A 20,431-nucleotide genomic window follows, 5' to 3' on the forward strand; every position below is an offset into this window, starting at 1 on the left:
TCACTAAACACAGCATAAATTAGCCAGATTTAATCTTAGTAACTCACTGGTGATTTTAAAGAGAAACTACTGCTCTTGAACAGTGCAAAAAAATTTAAAAAAAAGTGGAAAAGTCAACAGTTTTCTTCATGGAGCTCAGTGAGTGAAGAATCAGGACTGCAGAATTTCCTTTTGTGAAACTTTATGCATATTTAAACACAAGGAAATTAACAAGTAAGGTTTGATAGCATTTTATTCATTTTTTTTAAATATAGAGCTTGGCTATCTACTTCATATTACTTGAGCTAACTTCCCCCAAGTTTGATTTTTTTTCCCAGATATAATTTTTAAGCTAAGCTACAACATCATAGGAGGGAAAGCCATCCTTCATAGTAGTAAAGCCAAACCACTCACCGTTCCTAGTCTGACGTATCTTCCAGAAGCACTAGTAATTGGGCGAGCAGTATGAGCGGTTCTGGGAGTTCTTATAGCCTGTTCCATAGTGCCTGGTCGTCCACTTTGTGTGCTGGGTCGCACAAACCCTGTAACAGGTCTTCCTGACTGAGTCACTGGCCTAAATCGAAGAAACAAATGTTAAAATGACGAGCAGATGAGGGAAATGTGTTCATAGAATCATAGAGATGTAGAGCTGGACAGGACCTCAAGAGCTCTTCTACTCTAGCTCCCTGGGCTGAGGAAGGACCAAGTAAACTTTGATCATCCCTGACAGATGTCAGTCTAACCTATTCTTAAAAACTTCCAAGGATAGAGATTCCACAACCTCCCTTAGAAATCTATTCTAGAGATTAACTACGCTTATAGTTAGCAAGTTTTTCCTAATACCTAACGTAAATCTCCCCTGCTGCAAATTAGGCCCATTACTTCTTGTCCTACCTGCTGTGGATATTGAAAACAATTGATTACTATCCTCTTTACAACAGCCCTTTTCATATTTGAGTCATTTGTAATCAGATCCCCCTTCAGTCTTCTTTTCTCAAGGCTAAACATGTCCAATTTTTTATCCTATCCAGGGGCAGCTCCAGGCACCAGCACACCACGCGTGTGCCTGGGGCAGCAAGCTGGGGGGGGGGGGCGGCCTGCCGGTCACCATGAGGGTGGCAGTCAGGCTGTCTTCGGTGGCATGCCTGCGGGAGGTCTGCTGGTTTGGCGGCTTCGGCGGTAATTCGGTGGCGGGTACGTCGAAGGCTCGGGACCGGCGATCCTCCCGCAGCATGCCGCTGAGTCCACGTTATCAGCGGACCTCCTGCAGGTGTGCCGCTGAAAGCCGCCTGACTACCGTGCTTGGGGCGGCAAAATACATAGAGCCGCCCCTGATCCTATCCTCATGGATCAGGTTTTCTAAACCATTTATCATTTTTGTTGTTGTCCTCTGGACTATCTCTAATTTGTTCACAGCTTTCTTAAAGTGTGGTGCTCAGAACTGAATACACTACTCCAGCTGAGGCCTCACCAAGGCCGAGCAGAGTGGGATAATTACCTCCTAGGTCTTACATGGGAGGTAATTAATACATCCCATATTATATTAACTTTTATCACAACTGCATCACACTGTTGGCTCAAGATCAATTTGTGATCCATTATAACCCCCAAGATCTATGAATCCTTTCCAGCAATACTACTGTAGTTGTGTATTTGATTTTTTTATTTGCAAGTATAGTACTTGCACTTGTCTTTATTGAATCTCATCTTGTTGATCTGAGATCAAGCTGCGTGGAAACTTTTTAAAGACACCATAATAGAGGCTCAACTTAAATGTATACCCCCAATTTAAAAACATAGTAAGAGAACCAAAAAAGAGCCACCGTGGTTAAACAACAAAGTAAAAGAAGCAGTGAGAGGCAAAAGGGCATCCTTTAAAAAGTGAAACTTAAATCCTAGTGAGGAAAATAGAAAAGAGTATAAACTCTGGCAAATGAAGTGTAAAAATATAATTAGAAAGACCAAAAAAGAATTTGAAGAAAAGCTAGCCAAAGACTCCAAAAGTAATAGCAAAAATTTTTTTTAATACATCAGAAGCAGAAAGCCTGCAAAACAACCAGTCACTGGACAATTGTGATGCTAGAGGAGCACTCAAAGACAATAAGGCCATTGCGGAGAAACTAAATCAATTATTTGCATCGGTCTTCACTGTTGAGGATGTGAGGGAGATTTCCAAACCTGACCCATTCTTTTTGGGTGACAGACCTGAGGAACTGTCCCAAATTGAGACGTCATTAGAGGAGGTTTTGGAATAAATTGATAAACTGAACAGTAGTAAGTCTCCAGGACCTGATGGTATTCACCCAAGAGTTCTGAAGGAACTCAAATGTGAAATTGCAGGACTACTAACTGTCATCTGTAACCTATCATTTAAATCAGCTTCTGTACCAAATGACTGGAGGATAGCTAATGTGACACCAATTTTTTAAAAGGGCTCCAGAGGTGACCCTGGCAAATACAGGCCACTTCAGTACCTGGCAAATTGGTTGAAATTATCGTAAAGAACAAAATTGTCAGACACATAGATGAACATAATTTGTTGGGAAATAGTCAACATGGTTTTTGTAAAGGGAAATCATGCCTCACCAATCTACTAGAATTCTTTGAGGAGATCAACAAGCACGCGTACGAAGGAGATCCAGTGGATATAATGTACTTAGATTTTCAGAAAGCCTTTGACAAGGTCCCTCACCAAAGGCTCTTAGGCAAAATAAGCAGTCACGGGATAAGAAAGAAGGTTCTCTAATGGATTGGTAAGTGGTTAAAACAGAGTTGGGCAAACTACAGCCCGCGGGACCCTCCTGCCTGGCCCTTGAGCTCCTGCCCTGGGAGGCTAACCCCTGGCCCCTCCCCTGCTGCTCCCCCTCCCCCGCAGCCTCAGCTTGCTCTGCCGCCACCGCAATGCTCTGGGCAGCAGGACTGTGAGCTCCTGGGGCACCGCAGCTGCAGAGCCATGGCCTGATCCGGTGCTGTGTGGTGGCGTGGCTGGCTCCAGCCAGGCAACACGGCTGCCTGTCCTGGTGCTCTGGGCGGTGCGGCTATAGCGCCGTCAGCCACCAGTGCTCCAGGCAGCGTGGTAAGAGGGCAGGGAGCAGGGGGGGTTGGAGAGAGAGCAGAGGAGTTTGGGGTGGTGGTCAGGGGCAGGGGTGTGGATAGGGGTCGGGGTGATCAGAGGGCGGGGAATGGGGAGTTGAATGGGGGCAGGGGTTCCCAGGGGGCAGCCAGGAAGGAGGGGGGAGTAGGATGGGGCAGTGGGGAGCAGTCAGGGGACAGGGAGAAGTGGTGGTTGGATGGGGCAGTCAGGAATGAGAGGAGGGGTTGGATGGGGCAGTGGGGGGAAGTCAGAGGCAGGGGTTCCGAGGGTGGTCAGGGAGAAAGGGTGGTTGGATGGGGCAGGGGTCCCTGGGGGGCAGTCAGGAATAAGAGGAGGGGTTGGATGGGGTGGTGGGGGGCAGTCAGGGGCAGAGGTTCCAGGGGATGTCAGGGGACAAGGAACCAGGGGGTTGGAGGGGGCAGGAGTCCAGGGGGGCCCCATCAGGGGGCGAGAAGTAGGAGGGGTTGGATGGGGGCAGGGCCAGGCCATGCCTGGGTGTTTGGGGAGGCACAGCCTCCGCTAACCGGCCCTCCATACAGTTTTGGAAACCCGATGCGGCCCTCAGGCCAAAAAGTTTGCCCACCCCTGGGTTAAAAGATAGGAAACAAAGGGTAGGAATAAATGGTCAGTATTCAGAATGGAAAGAGGTAAATAGTGGTGTCCCCCAGGGATCTGTACTGGGCCCAGTCCTATTTAACATATTCATAAATGATCTGGAAAAAGGGGTAAACAGTGAGGTGGCAAAATTTGCAGATGATGTTTATAAATGCAAAGTAATGCACATTGGAAAACATAATCCTAAGTATACATATACAATGATGGGGTCTAAATTAGCTGTTACCACTCAAGAAAGAGATTTGGGAGTCATTGTGGATAGTTCTCTGAAATCATCCACTCACTGTTCAGCGGCAGTCAAAAAAGCTAACAGAATGTTGGGAATCATCAAGAAAGGGATAGATAATAAGACAGAAAATATCACATTGCCTCTATATAAATCCATGGTATGCCCACACCTTGAATACTGCGTGCAGATGTGGTTGCCCCATCTCAGAATAGATATTTTGGAATTGGAAAAGATTCAGAAAAGGGCAACAAAAATGATTAGGGGTATAGAACAGCTTCCATATGAGGAGAGATTAATAAGACTGCAACTTTTCAGCTTGGAAAAGAGGCGACTAAGGGGGGATATAATAGAGGTCTATAAAATCATGAGTGGTATAGAGAAAGTAAATAAGGAAGTGTTATTTACTCCTTCTCCTAATACAAGAACACGGGGCCACCAAATGAAATTAATATGTAGCAGGTTTAAAACAAACACAAGAAAGTATTTTTTCATGCAACGCAATGTCAACCTCTGGAATTCCTTGCCAGAGGGTGTTGTGAAGACCAATACTATAACAGAGTTCAAAAGGGAGCTAGATAGATTAATGGAAGATAGCCATTGATGAACCTATTAGCCAGGATGGGCAGGAACAGTGTCCCTAGCCTCTGTTTGCCAGAAACTGGGATTGGGTGACAGGGCATGGATCACTTGATGATAACCTGTCTGTTAATTCCCTTTGGGGCATCTGCCATTGGCCACTGTCAGAGGACAGGATACTGGGCTTGATGGACCTTTGGTCTGACCCAGTATGGCCATTCTTATGAGATCAATTCTCTAATTTCTCAGTGTTATTTTGAATGCTAATCCCTCCCATCTTGATTTAATCTGAAAATTTTATAAGCATATTCTCCATTCCTTTAGTCAAGTCATTAATTAAAGCATTGAATAGTACCAAATACAGCACAGACCTCTGAGGGACTCCACTAGATACATATATTCTTCAGTTTGACAGCAAACCATTGGTAATTATTCTTTGAGTACAGTCTTTCAAGCAGTTAGTAATGCACCAACCTTATAGTAACATCATCTAGATCATATTTCTCTCATTTGCTTATGAGAATATTACATGGGACTGTGTCAAAAATCAACTGAAAAATCAACATGGATCATGTTTACTGCTTCCCCCCATCCATTCTACATCAGTAACCCAGACAAAGAAAAAAATTTAATTGGTTTGGCATGATTTGTTTTTGACAAATATTACTTATCCTATAGGTGCTTACAAACAGATTGTTTAATAAACTTGTTCCAGTATCTTTCCGGGTATCAAAGTTAGCCTGACTGGTCTATAATTCCCCAGCTCCTCTCCTCTACCCCCCCGCCCCCACTCTAAAGACAGGTACTATATTCGCTCTTCTCAAGTCATCCTGGAGTCGAAGTAGTATTTCCATCAATTTAACAATACAGAAATGCTACACATTTAAACCTATCATTTTGTAATTTGTAAAACTTAATATGTTACATTAATGTGAAGATCCTAAATTTAATAAATGTACAAGTTAAAGCCGCCAAACATAAGGAAATGCATACCTAACAGCTGGACTGGGACCTCCACCTTGACTGGTTCCAGGGAGTTTCAAAGAAGTTCCTGGGCCTACAAATTAAGAGTCTCATCACTTAATGTTTGTTTATAGCCACTCTAAGGCTGCATGGTACTTAAAGAGAACTTACAGTCCAGATTAGACCTTGTGACATTTTCTTGGTGCATTCAGATCTGTAAGTCACCCTGTTATTCTTCTGCCTTAGCAAATCAGCTCCCTGCCACCCCAGTCTGTTAGCCAGACTCCTTAGAATGCTGCAAGTTCTAATTTTCTTTCAATTAACTCTTGATGTACTTCAGTTCCTGAATTCTGCAGAAGTGTCCTCCTGCAGCATGCTCACAGAAATACCAAGCCTGCTGTCTTTGAAGAGACAGAATACACACCAGCCTGTTGGCTCAGCTGAGGATGCACCCCTCATTTTAGTATAAGAGCACTGAGATGAAATTATAATAAAATAATACATTTATTAATAAAAACACAGATTTAAGTGATAGTAAGCAGAGACAACAGCAACAGAAAATGGTTACAAATAAAACAAAAATATAATCACATTTTCTGCCACACTGGCCACTCCAGAAGAATCTGTGACTTCCGCAACCTCCATGAAAAACACGGAGTCATTAGCCACTTTTATTCTGAGTGCTATAGAAGTCAATACATAAATAAAACAGTGTGACCATTTTTCAGAGGCTGGGTCTCTGCCTTTCATCTATTAGAGGGTTCTCCCTTCTCATTCCACCAACTGTTGCTCTCATTTCAAAAGCGCTCTTGAACTTGCCTACTATAGATATCTACTTTTATTTGTATACACCTTGCTTAACATTCATTTGCATGATATAAACCTAATCTATTAGCCACTGGCAATCTTTCCCTAAGGTGCCAGCCAGAAGGTCACCTCCTTTTCAGTCCTTGTTTTAATTATAGGCTGACTATATTTTTCCATAATGACTCCTTGTTGAGAAAGGCAGATGGTGAGGAACCATGAGAGTGTCTGTGTGGAAGAACCCAGGAAAGGGCCAGAGAGGAGATGGGCCAAGAAGGACACTGGGGAGGAGATTGTGTGCTAGGAAAGGCCATACCACCACCAAGCTTTCTAGGAAATGGTCCTGGGAAACAGCATAGCAGAGCAGTCTTAAGTATGGGCATACTGCTGCTCACAATTTAGGATTACAGGGGTAGGACTCATATTAGGGGAAGGGTATGTGTCCCTTTCCACCTCCACCAATGCTAACTCCTAGAGAAGTAGTACAGAAACCCATGCACTGAGAAAAAAAGGATTACTGAACCTGAGTGGAAGGCTGATGGAGGACTCTTGCCTTGAAAGTAGACTTTTGCTTTGGTTGAAAGGCCAAATCAGCAGCATAAAGTATACGCCAAATGAACTGCCCAGACAGAGAGGAACCCAAGGCACCAAGTAAAAGTAAATTGTTACAGCAGATGGATCCTGATGCCAGGCCAGGTATGCTGCTATTATATTCCTTAGGAGATGTGAGCTTTATGTAACTGAACCGATTTAAAAATCTATCAAACTGCCAAATTAGTAAGCAAAAGTATTTTTCTTTCAGCTGAATCTCAATGTACCTTTTACAACACCATGTTATATTATTGAACATTTATATTGTGATAATGCCTAAAAATCAACACTAGGTTGGTCCCTATAACATGTAATGTACTATTATATACTAGATGACAGTCCTGCCAGTCTGTTAGTCTATGAGGTGCCACAGGATTCTTTGCTGCTTTTACAGTCCTGCCACAAAGAACTTACATCATTTTAATACATCTAGGTGAAAGTCTGTACTTACGTGCAACTTGAGCAATGGCATTTTCATCAAGCATCATCTCTGCTATTCCCTCCTGATCTATATCAATTTCATCCACATAAACCATTTCTGTTAGAGCTCTTGTTTTCAAACTCCAAGCAGCCTACATAAGGATAAAGCAAATAAACAAACAAATCAAACTTAAGTACTGGAAAGGAATCTAAAACACATTCAATTGTAGTAGGTTTTTAACTTTTTTTAATCCTTTCATAAATTATACTTTGGGTTGAGAAAGGTAGAGATTTGACTGGCTGGTTCCAGTGGCAGAATTTTGACGCACTAAATACACCACTACCTCGATATAACGCCACCCGATATAACATGAAAATGGATATAACGGTGGATCAAAGCAAGTTAAATATAACACGGTTTCACCTCTAATGCGGTAAGATTTTTTGGCTCCCAAGGACTGTGTTATATTGAGGTAGAGGTGTAAATACAAAACATTAGGACTGGTCTTTGGAACAAGCAATTGCTTGAGGTTCCATGACTGGAAACATTTCCAGCCTCAGTTCCAGATCACCAGTCAGTCAGTCAGTCTCCCCTTAGCCACACCATTACAAGAGGGGAAGGCAAATCATGGTCCTATGTACCTTACCCTAGGCAGCTCAGTGCACAGGGGAAAAACATCTTAATCGGTAGGGAACAAAGTTATCAAGTAGGACTCTTAAATGCTAACACTTATAACACTATTCAGTTTCAATACAGGCATCCTTTAAAAAAAAGGAGAATCCAAATCTCCTTGCTTCAGAATAATCGCCACTAGTAAACATGTACATCTACCGATATACTAAGTCTAACCAACTGCACGATACCATTGTAACAATTTATGGTGAATTGGACAGGCAAATAGCTCAAGTGAATAATTTGGAGCACTGGTGGGCAACCTGCGGCTTGTCAGGGTAATCCACTGGTGGGCTGTGAGACAGTCTTTACATCGATTGTCCGCAGGCATGGCCACCCGCAGCTTGCCATTGCCGGGTAATGGGAGTTGCGGGAAGCAGCGGCCAGCATGTACCTCGTGCTGCTTCCCACACCTCCCATTGGCCGGAAACAGTGAACCACAGCCCCTGGGAGCTACGGGCAGCCATGCCTGCGGACGGTAAATGTAAACACTGTCTCGCGGCCTGCCAGCAGATTACCCTGACTGGCTGTATGTGGCCCATGGGCCACAGGTTGCCCACCACTGACTTGGAGGATTATATGGAATGGGAAATTTTTTGCTGTATGAAGAGCTCAGTGTAGGCTGTTTCACTATCAAATCAGAGGGGGAAAGCTTCAGTGGTTAAATAGAAACTCTGGAGAACTAACACTGCAGATCTAGTTCCCTTTTTGATAACTTAATATACACGTACTTACAGGTCTAGGATGATAAAAGGGATTGCAAGATCAGTCACTGACTTTCTTTCAGACATAGAACAGACTACCATTAACATCCCAGAATGAGACTTATTAAAATAATCAGGTTTATTTCTTCCTTGACACTGGCCTAAACAGACCATTAGCAAAGTATGCTTAATGTTTCCAAATGAGAAATAGCAAGGTTAATTCTTCTCTAAATGAAACCAAAGGGATCAAACACACAAGGACAAATAATCTTTTTTTGAATCCAGAAACAGTGGAGGGCCTGCTATGGAAGGAACTTCAAACTTTTCATAACGTGTACCACATTTTAATAGAGACTGACTCAGAGACTTTTCTTCATTTAGGATTGCATAGACCATCTCCTCTCACATTTGCATTATATAATATTTCTGTGGCAACTACAATCATTGCTTACATAGAAAAGAAATACTAGGAAAATGTATTTTAAGCTGCATTTTAGTGCAGTTTGGAGCTGGGAGAAGAGAATGCATCTAAACAGCCAGCTCAACCACATTTGGAAATCTGTTAATAGTAATAGGAGAAAAGAACAGACCAGGGCAATTTGAATCTAGCCCAATCCAATGTAATCCAGGTCTACTTTTTCTTATAGTTTCTTAACCTGTAATTTTGGTGACAACCTTTAATTTGCATTAAAAATTTGCAGTTAAAAGTTCATCTCATCTTTACATATTTTCATGAAGCTCCAGACAAGTATTTTATTTTGGTGCTATATTAATCTTTTTGACGCTGTGTATTTCTGAAGTCCAATCTAGGCCTTAGCTCCAATTTTGGCAAATTGCTGGTATAGACATCAGTGTAGCTGAACCAATGCTAACTCCTAGCATACATAAGAAAAGCTGCTTTGTAGTGATTTTCCATGAAATCTGCAGCTTCCCTATTTATACTGGTGCAGCTGTATAAATTGCCGAAGAGGCCAATTTTAGTATCGGTAAGGCCTAGATAAATCTTCACTCTTCTTCTCCAACAAAAAGCACTAGGCAACTTAAAAAAAGCAACACGCATCCTTTTGTCATTATCAGTCAGCTATTGGAAAGTTAGGGCCCTTAGGCTGTGCTTCTATGTTAAACTACTAATTGGGCATTATATAGCCAACAATAATCTTTAAAAAAATCACATACCATCGCCTAATTACACATCAGACTTCAGATCAGAATATTGCTTATGGCAATGCTTCAGTTATCAGTATTTTGACCAAAGCAGCAATAGATGGAACATTACCAAATATGGAACTTAAAGGCTGCATGCATATAGGGATTTTTTTTATCTTGCAAGACAAGAGGATGATCCACAATCCTTGTTATCTGTTAATTATACAAGACCCATAAGAGAAGAAAGTACTGAATAAATCCAATACTGGTGCATGTATGTAACAAAGCTGGCAGAATCCCCCTCCCTTCTCCAAAAAATGTAGATAGACTGCAACATAATCACTTCAACCCTCTGGTTAACTAAAGGAAGCACAAGCATTTTCAGATGAAATAATAAATGTACAAGAAGATGCTAAAGGTGCATGGCAAGACAGCAGAAAAGAATGAGGTTTTTGAAAAATAAAATGGGATTTGTGAAAACATCTCCTTTCATATAATCTATTATTTACCCAGTGTAAACTGATACAGGGCTTTGTTAGAACAATTATACTTGGCTACTGACTCTTCTGAAGAAAAAATGAAAAGTATACCTCTCTCCATCAAAACAGATAACTGTAACCAATTTTCTTGTCCATAATGAAACAGAATCTGGTTTTATTCACCTACGTCCTCATCTTCTGAGATGCTGAGCACTTCATGACAGCCTCTTGAGTAGTCTCAACTCTGAATTACTTCAATAGGAGTTGCTCAGCACCTCTACTGTCTATAAAAAGTGTGATAATAAGGTAGATGGTACAATGAGGAGCACTATAGAAGATCTTAAGAAAGCAAGGCATATTTGCCCAACATACCAGCTACACAGAGAAGCACCATTTATCTCCAAATCTGATGAGCTCACAGCCCTAATGTTTTTTACCAATAACTTGTAGCAGTTCCTGCTATATGTTATTTTATTCCACGAACCCCAATTTGGGAACCACTGTTTTATTCTAATATGGAATGCATTTTCTGCTTTCAGTTTGCACAAAGGCCAAAATCTACAAGTTTTTAAATATATTCCATTTTATTAGTAACAACTACAGGTTTTAAAAACAGCCAATTTTAATCATTTACTGCAACACCATGCACAGCAATTTTCTGTTACTTCTTTCAGAATTAACCCAATATGAATTTGTAAAGATACATTAATGTAGTAGTGCACAAACTTCTCCAGTCGTGCCCCCGCCCCACATCATTAACGGAATCTGTCCATGCCCCCCCGCCCCCCATTATTGTACAGCCAAGGCTTCCTCAGTAGTGGAACTTGGGCTGAAGGTGAAGCTGGGGATGGAACTGGGGATGTGGGAGGGGCTGAGGCTAGAGGTGGAGCTGGCCTGGGGGTGGAGAGGGAATGAGGGCAGAGCTGAGCTGGGGGCAGAACTAGGGTGGGGTAGGAGCTGGGGCTGGGAGCGGAGCAGGACTAGGGGCTGAACAGGGTTGGGGCGGAGCAGGGCTGGGAGCATAGCTACACTTGCAAGTTGCAGCGCTGGTAGAGGCTTTCCAGCGCTGCAATTAGTAACTGTCCACACCTGCAAGGCACATCCAGCGCTGCAACTCCCTGGCTGCAGCGCTGGCTGTACACCTGGCCAGGTTGGGGTGTAGCGATTGCAGCGCTGGTGATCCAGCGCTGCTCATCAAGTGTGGACACACACCAGCGCTTTTATTGGCCTCCAGGGAATAAGGAGATATCCCAGAATGCTTTAAACTAAATTACTCCCTTTGTTTTGTTATGCAGCCTCTCTTTGTTTTGTTGTGAACCTCCGGAGGAGCTCCGTTTCGCTCCGTTTCTACCGGAGCTGCTTATCAGCTCCTGTTTGCTGTGATCAATCTGTGAACAATCAAATGAGATCCTCCTCCCTGTTGTGAACGAGCTCTGTGGAGCTCCTCCGTTGCTGCTGCTATCTAAAAAACAAACACAGCTCCTGTTTGCTGTGATCATCTGTACTTGGCTGTAAACAATCAAATGAGAGGCAGGCAGGGAAACAGCGGGGAGTCGTGTTGCCTACATGCTGTTTGCAATTAAGAGTTAAGACTAAGGGGTCGGAAAAATGTTCTGATTTTTCAAGTCAGGAAGCTAACACACAGTGTTGGCTCCAAAAATCCACTCTCTCTTTCCCCCCCGCTCCCTGTCACACTAGACCCCACTCCACCCCCCTCTTTTGAAAAGCACGTTGCGGCCACTTGAATGCTGGGATAGCTGCCCATAATGCATCACTCCCAACAGCGCTGGAAATGCTGCAAATGTGGCCACACACCAGCGCTGGTAGCTGTGAGTGTGGCCACACACCAGCGCTGCTCCTACACAGCTGGATGACCAGCGCTGCAAACTACCAGCGCTGCAAACTGTAAGTGTAGCCAAGCCCATAGCTGTAGATTCACATCCCTGGCTTGCCATGCACTAAGTCTCTGTGTAGACAAGCCCTAAGGAATTAAATGAAACAAACATCACTATATAACATGCTATAAACTCTTGTCAGTGTTTTTTCAAATACTGGTAGTTATGAAAATTTTTTACCTGAGAAACTGTGAATTCAGAATCAGGCTCCTAGAATGCATAAGAAAAGGAGTGAAATAAGAAATGGAATCAAACAATGAAAAATCAAAACAAACCCATAAATGGAACAGCAATGTAACTAAATCAAAATACTTGATGTAACCTCCTTCGGCCATTACCTACCATTACTAGATTATTTTACTCCTCTACATTTTCAAGGCTGAAGAGATGTTCTCCATAAGAGAAGTAGATTTACAGTAAATAACATCTCAGACATAGCTTGGTTTCTTGTTTCAGTTTGGTCACATTTGCCAAGTTATAGTTTAAACATTAGGTGTTTTAAAATGTAAGAATACCAGGTGAATACTCCATATACAATTATTTTTAAATGTACAACATCTGAAGGGACAGCTAAATACCATTGTTAAACTTAAGTGACACTCAGAAAATAAATCAGAATTTTAGGTCCAGGAACATGTAACAAAATCCTCACACATGGCATGCATGAAGAAAAGGGATCCCAATTTTTTTTTTGTTAGCCACTGATGGCTTCATCACGAAGTTCTTAAAAGAAAATAAATATCTGCATACAAACAAGCCTTTGTATACATTATGATGGAGACAATGTATTTAATTCAATAAATGCTCAAAACATTATTTTTTCAAATTAATGCAATAGTACTCTAGCCACCAGTTAGAGAAGGCACAACACCTAAGGGGGGGGGGGGGGGAAAACCCAACAACTTCAAGGTAATATTATGGCAAGTGAATTTGGGGACCTAAAACTTAAAACATTTGAAACCTGAAGAGAACATAAAGTCATTCTAGTACCAAAAAGAACCTGTCTGGATCTGCAACACCAATGTAGAATCTGAAACACAGGGAAAGATAATAGGTTTTCCAGCTCCCTAAACTATAAGAGGGTTCACTTAAATTTTCCAGTGTGTACACACAAGATTGTCTAAAGCAACAAAGAGTCCTGTGGCACCTTATAGACTAACAAATGTATTGGAGCATAAGCTTTCATGGGTGAATACCCACTTCGTTTACTAATGGTACAAAATATTTAGGCTTCAGTACACTAACCCAGCTCTTGCAAAATTGTGAGCTGATAGCAACAAACCCCATATTTAGATTGCCTACCATTTTCTAATAGAAAAGAATGACTTTTTTTTTACTGAAAAGCTCTAACACCTTATTAAACGGCCAAATTTGGCAGGAGAAAAGAGTAAAAGACAGAGAAATGCCTTTTCTTTGTCTCTTCATTCTGTTCAGTTTTGGCTGAGATCAGAACTATGAAAAATCACCATTCCCTTCTGTTACTTGCCTTGTCAACAAAATTGTGGTAGCATACTAAAGTAACTGAACATTAACATTGTAATCTCAGGCTGGGCTCACATCGCCAAGTCAGGAGAACCACACAATACACCGATTAACAACAGAAGCAGACAGCTTCTTGGGGAGTGAGGGGAGATATGGGCTGAACTTCCCTTGACAATCCCCATCCTATGTACATTGACCTAGCACACAGCCCTACTTAGCTGTTATCGCCCTCCCTTAGGGGTACAAGATAGGGAAGGTACTCCTCCTCCACTGGAAAGAGCGGGAGAGAGAACATAGAACCAGTCTGGTTCCTCCTCACCACCTACATAACCCAGCATATGACTCCAGCAGCCCATTTCTTCCACTTCCGCCAGAGCACTTCTTCTACTTGCTAATATTGTTAGCTGTAGCTCAAGCTGTGTTATAGTGATGAAGTTTCAGGGTTTAAATCCTGCTGCTGATGCATGATTTTTTGGGGAGGGGAAGTGTTACTACTCCATATAACAACATTTGTTTGTACGTCTTTTCCTTTTAGGAAAAAAATTAAGAAATTACTGACAAACTGTTCAAAGGATATTATTTAGATTGCAAAATCAAACACGCAAAAGTTGGACAATGCCAGCAATTCAGGTTGCATGGGCTGTCAAGCTGTCTGGAGTGGCTCACGAATGTGGGTGCCAACCTCAGGGCAGACTGTTACAAACTAGGGCACAAACCCCAAACTGGTTGTGTGTTCTATAATTAGATTTCACCAGCCAAGTGTCAAATGTGAACCCCTCAACCACTATAACAGCCTTACCATGGAGTCACAGACAGTCCCCTTGGACACTTGGGTCTATCTTGCCACCCAGGCAAGCTTGCCTTTGTGACAGATGGTCCCTTACACCCAAAAAAATCACAATAATATTCAGGTCACTCCCAGTCCCAAAGGACCAGTCCCTTACCCCAGGTCAATTGTATCTTAGATCTCTAACCAAAGACAATGCTTGTACCAATCCTATATTAAACTAACTAAAGGTTTATTAACTAAGAAAAAGGACCTTTACAAGGTTAAAGCAGGTAAAGATATACCCACAATTAAGTTACAGTCTTAGGTTTCAAAAAGTAATAGAAGCTGCTGCAACGTGCAAGCTCTGTGTGTCCCTTAGGGCTAACCCAAGCTAAGCAGTTTGGGAATACCTTGCTTATGCTTAGAAATACTATCCTCTCCAAATTCCAAGAAGTATAATGATACAGATCCTTCTGGTTAGGGATTTTTATTCCCCTCCCCTAGTTCAAAGTGTGATGGGTGGAGGGTTTGTGCACATCCCCTCTTCATGGGTGTGAAGGGAGGAATTAAAGCCTTTTGTCCACTGAGGTGCCAAAATGATTTGTCTTCAGTTGGGCAGGAGATGACACCTCTTGTGGTAAACTAGTATTTCACACTTGGTAATGCTTCTCTCCTGACTATTTAGGTTTCGAGCTTCATAACAAATACTTTGATAGTCACAAAGCAAACAAACACTTAAATATTACCTTATAACCAGGGATCCTAATTTTCTATGATAACCCCCCCAAAATGCTCTGCTTAAAAAAACAAACAAACATAAAAATATGTGTTTTTCCACAATTAAAATGAAATGCTGAACTGTAGTTTCCCTCTCAATTGATTAGACTCTGCCTGTTGGTATGCATACTTCCACCTTTTCATGTTCTCTGTATGTATAAATATCCCCTGTCGGTGTGTTCCATTCTATGCATCCGAAGAAGTGAGCTGCAGCTCACGAAAGCTCATGCTAAAATAAATTTGTTAGTCTTTAAGGTGCCACAAGTACTCCTGTTCTTTTTGCGGATACAGACTAACACGGCTGCTACTCTGAAACCTGTAGTTTCCCTAGCCACAATACAGTGGAACCCCGCTTATCTGATCTAATTGGGATAGGGGCCAGATCAGATAATCAAAAATTCAGATAATCTGGAGAGCTTGAACCCCGGGTGGCGGGGCTCAGGCTGTCAGCCCCAGTTCCGTTAATACAGAGAGCTAGAAAATTGAGGCTCAGATAAACAGGCTTCTGTTTTTATTTTTGCACAAAATGTAAAAAATTAAAGATTCTCTGTACAAAAATGCAGATTCCACATTTTTCCATGACAAACAGATTTCTAGGATCCCTGCTTATAACATGGGTGTGATGGGGGTGTACCAGGACCTTTGAGGTCTCCTGCTGGACTACACATGGTAGGGAGTATACATTGCCTTGCCTGCACTAGAGTTGTAGGATGTGTTGGCTAACACATCCTAGTTAAGAGAAATTTGAAGATATTAACTAACATTTAAGCAAGTGATGGAACTTTTCCATTCGCATGAATGGAAATCATTAACTAATAATAAAATGTAGTGTGACAGAATAAGGGTGGATCCTGCATTTTTTACTCATGTATGTAATCCAACTGAACTCAATGGGACTAGTCACTTGAGTAAAGACTTGTGTGAGAGGACTTGCAAGACCAGGCCACTTGTTAGCTTATTCTTAACAATAAAGGGTCTAAGTTTGTCATCTTTTACACATCTAATCCACTCTTGAAGTCGCTAATGTTGTAAAAGTATAAATGAAAGAAGAATTCAGCCCAGATTTATAAACCTTTGAGAGCATTTTAAAATGAAAGTTACTGTGTGAAATCAATCCATTTTAAGATAAAACCATCAGAAAGAGCTGTACTTATAAAATTAAACTTTTAATGTAACAGCTTAAAGAAAGAGGAGAGCCTGAAAAACTGTTTGGATAACTATTTTTGAAGCTTATAACATGCCTGTATCTACAACTGAAATTTAAGGTAAATATGAATTGATATGTGCAACATACTGTGAAAAATCAGTGTATACTGAAAACGCAGGCCAAATTGCTACTGGCATCATTGTAGATCTACATTATAATAGTGCAGGGAAGTGACTAAATGAATCACTAATAATATTTATCTTTACATTTAGTAACCACAGCAATTTGTGTCAACTGTTTATTTCAGCTGAGGATGCTTTCAGAAGCGAACCTCCATGTGAACGTCTTAATTATATGTTTACTCTGACCTTGTTAAAATCAGCATACAAGCAGCTAGGTTTAAGATGTTTTGTTTGAATTATTTAGCAATTACTTCATTTCCATAAAGAATAGCAAAAATCAATACCATAATCATAAATAGGAGTAACAGCACTGAGGGTCAGGGGAGGGAAGTATTTTTAAAAAAAGACAGTTCAGTGAAAGCACAAACTCTTATAGTAGAGCATTAAATACGTTTTAAAAGCAGGATATTCATTATACATCTATTAACAATTATACTGTTGAGCCATTTCCCCCCTTCTTAATAGTTGAATTATACGTTCACAATTAGTACATCAGTGCTGGTTTAATGCCTTGAATGTGACATATGGAACACAAAGAACAGTAATCAGATTAGGCAACTAATCAGGACAATAAACAGACAGCAGTAGAGAAAGAGTGTTCTCTCTGTCATGCTACTACTACAAATATGGAAGCCAAGGTCCAATTTCTTATGGTAGGAAAAAAGGTTGCATTTGGCATTAATGGTTCATGCATTCATAAATCCAGCATGTTGTAAGAGTTTTATTGGGAAGTCATCCACTGAATTCTTTGGAGACTTCTTAAATAAGTAAATAAAAATACAGTACATATCAAAAGAGAATCTGTTGAAAGGAAATCTTTTAAAACCTCGAGGAATTCCTTGATCTGATTTTTAAAAAGTTGACCTAGTTACATTTTGGAATCAATTTTAATGATTAATTCTTTAAGAATTGGTTTACAATGCCAATATAAAGTATTTAGTATCGTTGCATGAGAAATTCTAGTTCATGCATGATTGGCTGAAAAATTAACATGATGCCTCAAAAAGCTTAATGCTTTAAGCTCGTAACTTCCATGGACATCAATTTCAGTGGAAGTTAGGAGCTTAAATACTCTTGAGGATGTGGGCCACAGTCTAAGTCCCATTTTTAAGTCAGTGGTACTTAAGCACTTTTGAAAATTTTACTACTCAATCTTTCATTATGTCATCACATACTGCTTTTCCCGACTCATTCAGTACACCTAACTGATAGGTACTCAGGGAATGACTCAGGAATGTGTACAGAATGAAACTATTCTAGAATCCCTGCCTCATTTGTTGTAAAAGTTGGAAGGTGTGCATCCAGTGAGTCAGGAACTGCAGGAAAAGAGATGAGGGTCTTGAGGCTAAGAGTGTTGAATGCCACCCTAGAGAACTGGATTCTACCCCTTCTCCTGGCCCAAAGTTCCTATGTGATGCTGAGCAGCTCATTCAAACCAAACTTTTCACAGGTAGTTATTAATTGTATATTCACTTCTGGGTGCCCAACATAAGATATCTGGGGCTTGAGTTGCAGAAGTGCTGAACATGCAACTGTAAACAAAGTCAATGGGAGCTGTATTTTTGAACATATAAAGTGCTATAAAAATGCTAAGTTCTCTGGATATTAGGCCCGGGGCATCTCAACTTGGGCACCAAAAACCAATTGACAATTTTGACCATACTTGCTCTCTGGTTTAGTTCCCAATTTTAAAATTGAGAATACTACTACCTTACCTCACAGGGATGTTGTAAAGATAAATTCATTAAATGTTTTAAAAAAATTTAGATTTTATGGTGATGAGCAGCATAGAAAAGTATTCAGTACAGGTTTTGGATAGTGTGGGGTAAATAATGCATGAGGCCAATTGTTGAATAATAAGGATAAAAAGAAATGCTCTTAAATTCTTTTTTTTTTTAATTCACAACCATTGTCATTTTTAATTATTGAATATTAGAATAAGCATGTAAAGATGTGAGTAGATGTTTGAGTAATGTGCATCCCTTAAAGTTATGACTTCAAAGATTATCATATACTTTGATATCTTCTCTTTTGAGTGTCTTAGAAAATAAATATTAACCTTTATTAAATGCAGAGTAAACATATTTGTGTATGTGAATATGGCTTTCCTTTTTAATCGCTTATTTTCAATAGTCTTGAACACAGTGGATTTGATTAAAATCAGAGTGATTTAAATCGTGATTTAAATCACTAGTCAGGAAGACTCGATTTAATCATGGTTTTCTACATAAAAGTGCATTCTTGTTGGTTGTTATAACCTTAATACATATTCTTCACAACTCAGAGGTAGATGTAGGTTTTATTTTTAGAAGGTACACACTATACATTTTTAAACACTGATTTATCTTGAAAACTTTTCAGATTCGTTTTACAGCTATATCAGAAAATGAATGATTGTTTGGTTATTTCATTTACCAAAGGCAATTGAAGCAGATATTTATGAAGTCATTGGGAGGTGAACTATAATATTTGGAGGATTTTCTTTCCATGCTGTATTAGGAGGAGAATATCACAAGACAGACATTTAAATTGTTTGGGGTTTTTTTTTTTTTTTTTTTAACTAAAACAACAACGTTAAGTATTCTGGATTTTTTCCTTCAACAGCAAACATATAATATTTTAACAAAACAAGCACATGCTCCTTGCTTCTCACATTTATCTCCAGACTTCTTCTCCTTGTCCAGATCTGTTCCGCCCCAACAATCTTCTATTCATTGAACTTTTTTGAAATTTTGCACTTTTAGAGAGAGGTAAGGGATTGACCCTGTGTACACAAATTTACAATAGAGTTGAGGTCTGTGAATAAATGTAAAGTAATGCACATTGGAAAAAATAGCCCCAACTATACATACAATATGATGGGGGATAATTTAGCTACAACGAGTCAGGAAAAAGATCTTGGAGTCATCGTGGATAGTTCTCTGAAGATGTCCACGCAGTGTGCAGATGCGGTCAAAAAAGCAAACAGGATGTTAGGAATCATTAAAAAGGGGATAGAGAATAAGACTGAGAATATATTATTGCCCTTATATAAATCCATGGTACGCCCACATCTCGAATACTGTGTACAGATGTGGTCTCCTCACCTCAAAAAAGATATACTGGCACTAGAAAAGGTTCAGAAAAGGGCAACTAAAATGATTAGAGGTTTGGAGAGGGTCCCATATGAGGAAAGATTAAAGAGGCTAGGACTCTTCAGCTTGGAAAAGAGGAGACTAAGGGGGGATATGATAGAGGTATATAAAAACATGAGTGATGTGGAGACAGTGGATAAGGAAAAGTTATTTACTTATTCCCATAATACAAGAACTAGGGGTCACCAAATGAAATAAATAGGCAGCAGGTTTAAAACAAATAAAAGGAAGTTCTTCTTCACGCAGAGCAAAATCAACTTGTGGAACTCCTTACCTGAGGAGGTTGTGAAAGCTAGGACTATAACAGCGTTTAAAAGAGAACTGGATAAATTCATGGTGGTTAAGTCCATAAATGGCTATTAGCCAGGATGGGTAAGAAATGGTGTCCCTAGCCTCTGTTTGTCAGAGGATGGAGATGGATGGCAGGCGAGAGATCACTTGATCATTGCCTGTTAGGTTCACTCCCTCTGGGGCACCTGGCATTGGCCACTGTCGGTAGACAGATACTGGGCTAGATGGACCTTTGGTCTGACCCAGTAAGGCCGTTCTTATTTCTCACCTCTATATATTATTTATTTAAAAACATTTTTGCTGTTAACAAGCATGTTACCTCTGGAGACACAAATCCACAGTTTGAGAACTGCAAAACTAAGCATCTCTGATGGTATCTTCAAGACCAGTGGTTCTCAAACTTTTGTACTAGCGACTTCTTTCACATAGCAAGCCTCTGAGTGCGACCGTCCCTTAAATATATTTAAAAGCTTTTTTAAAA

The 20,431-nt window shown here is 40.6% G+C and overlaps 1 protein-coding gene across 8 annotated transcripts in view; it reads right to left on the reverse strand.

Annotated features, from left to right (window-relative positions):
- TTC8 (tetratricopeptide repeat domain 8) overlaps positions 1-20,431 on the reverse strand; it is a 92,166-nt gene that overhangs the window by 38,299 nt on the left and 33,436 nt on the right. For 5 of the 8 annotated variants that reach the window (XM_045015117.1, XM_045015116.1, XM_045015115.1 and 2 more), the window contains 5 exons: positions 12,349-12,378; positions 10,385-10,557; positions 7,303-7,423; positions 5,487-5,550; positions 394-553 (listed from right to left, as the gene is read on the reverse strand). In XM_045015117.1, the coding sequence (XP_044871052.1) occupies positions 394-553; positions 5,487-5,550; positions 7,303-7,387 (309 nt within the window). In that variant the 5' untranslated portion in view covers positions 7,388-7,423; positions 10,385-10,557; positions 12,349-12,378. The remainder of the gene's footprint in view (positions 1-393; positions 554-5,486; positions 5,551-7,302; positions 7,424-10,384; positions 10,558-12,348; positions 12,379-20,431) is intronic. The other 3 variants (XM_045015119.1, XM_045015120.1, XM_045015113.1) reach the window with 1 other exon arrangement.

This window comes from Mauremys mutica, chromosome 4 (genome assembly GCF_020497125.1).
Source record: "Mauremys mutica isolate MM-2020 ecotype Southern chromosome 4, ASM2049712v1, whole genome shotgun sequence".
Taxonomy (NCBI): Eukaryota; Metazoa; Chordata; order Testudines; family Geoemydidae; genus Mauremys; species Mauremys mutica.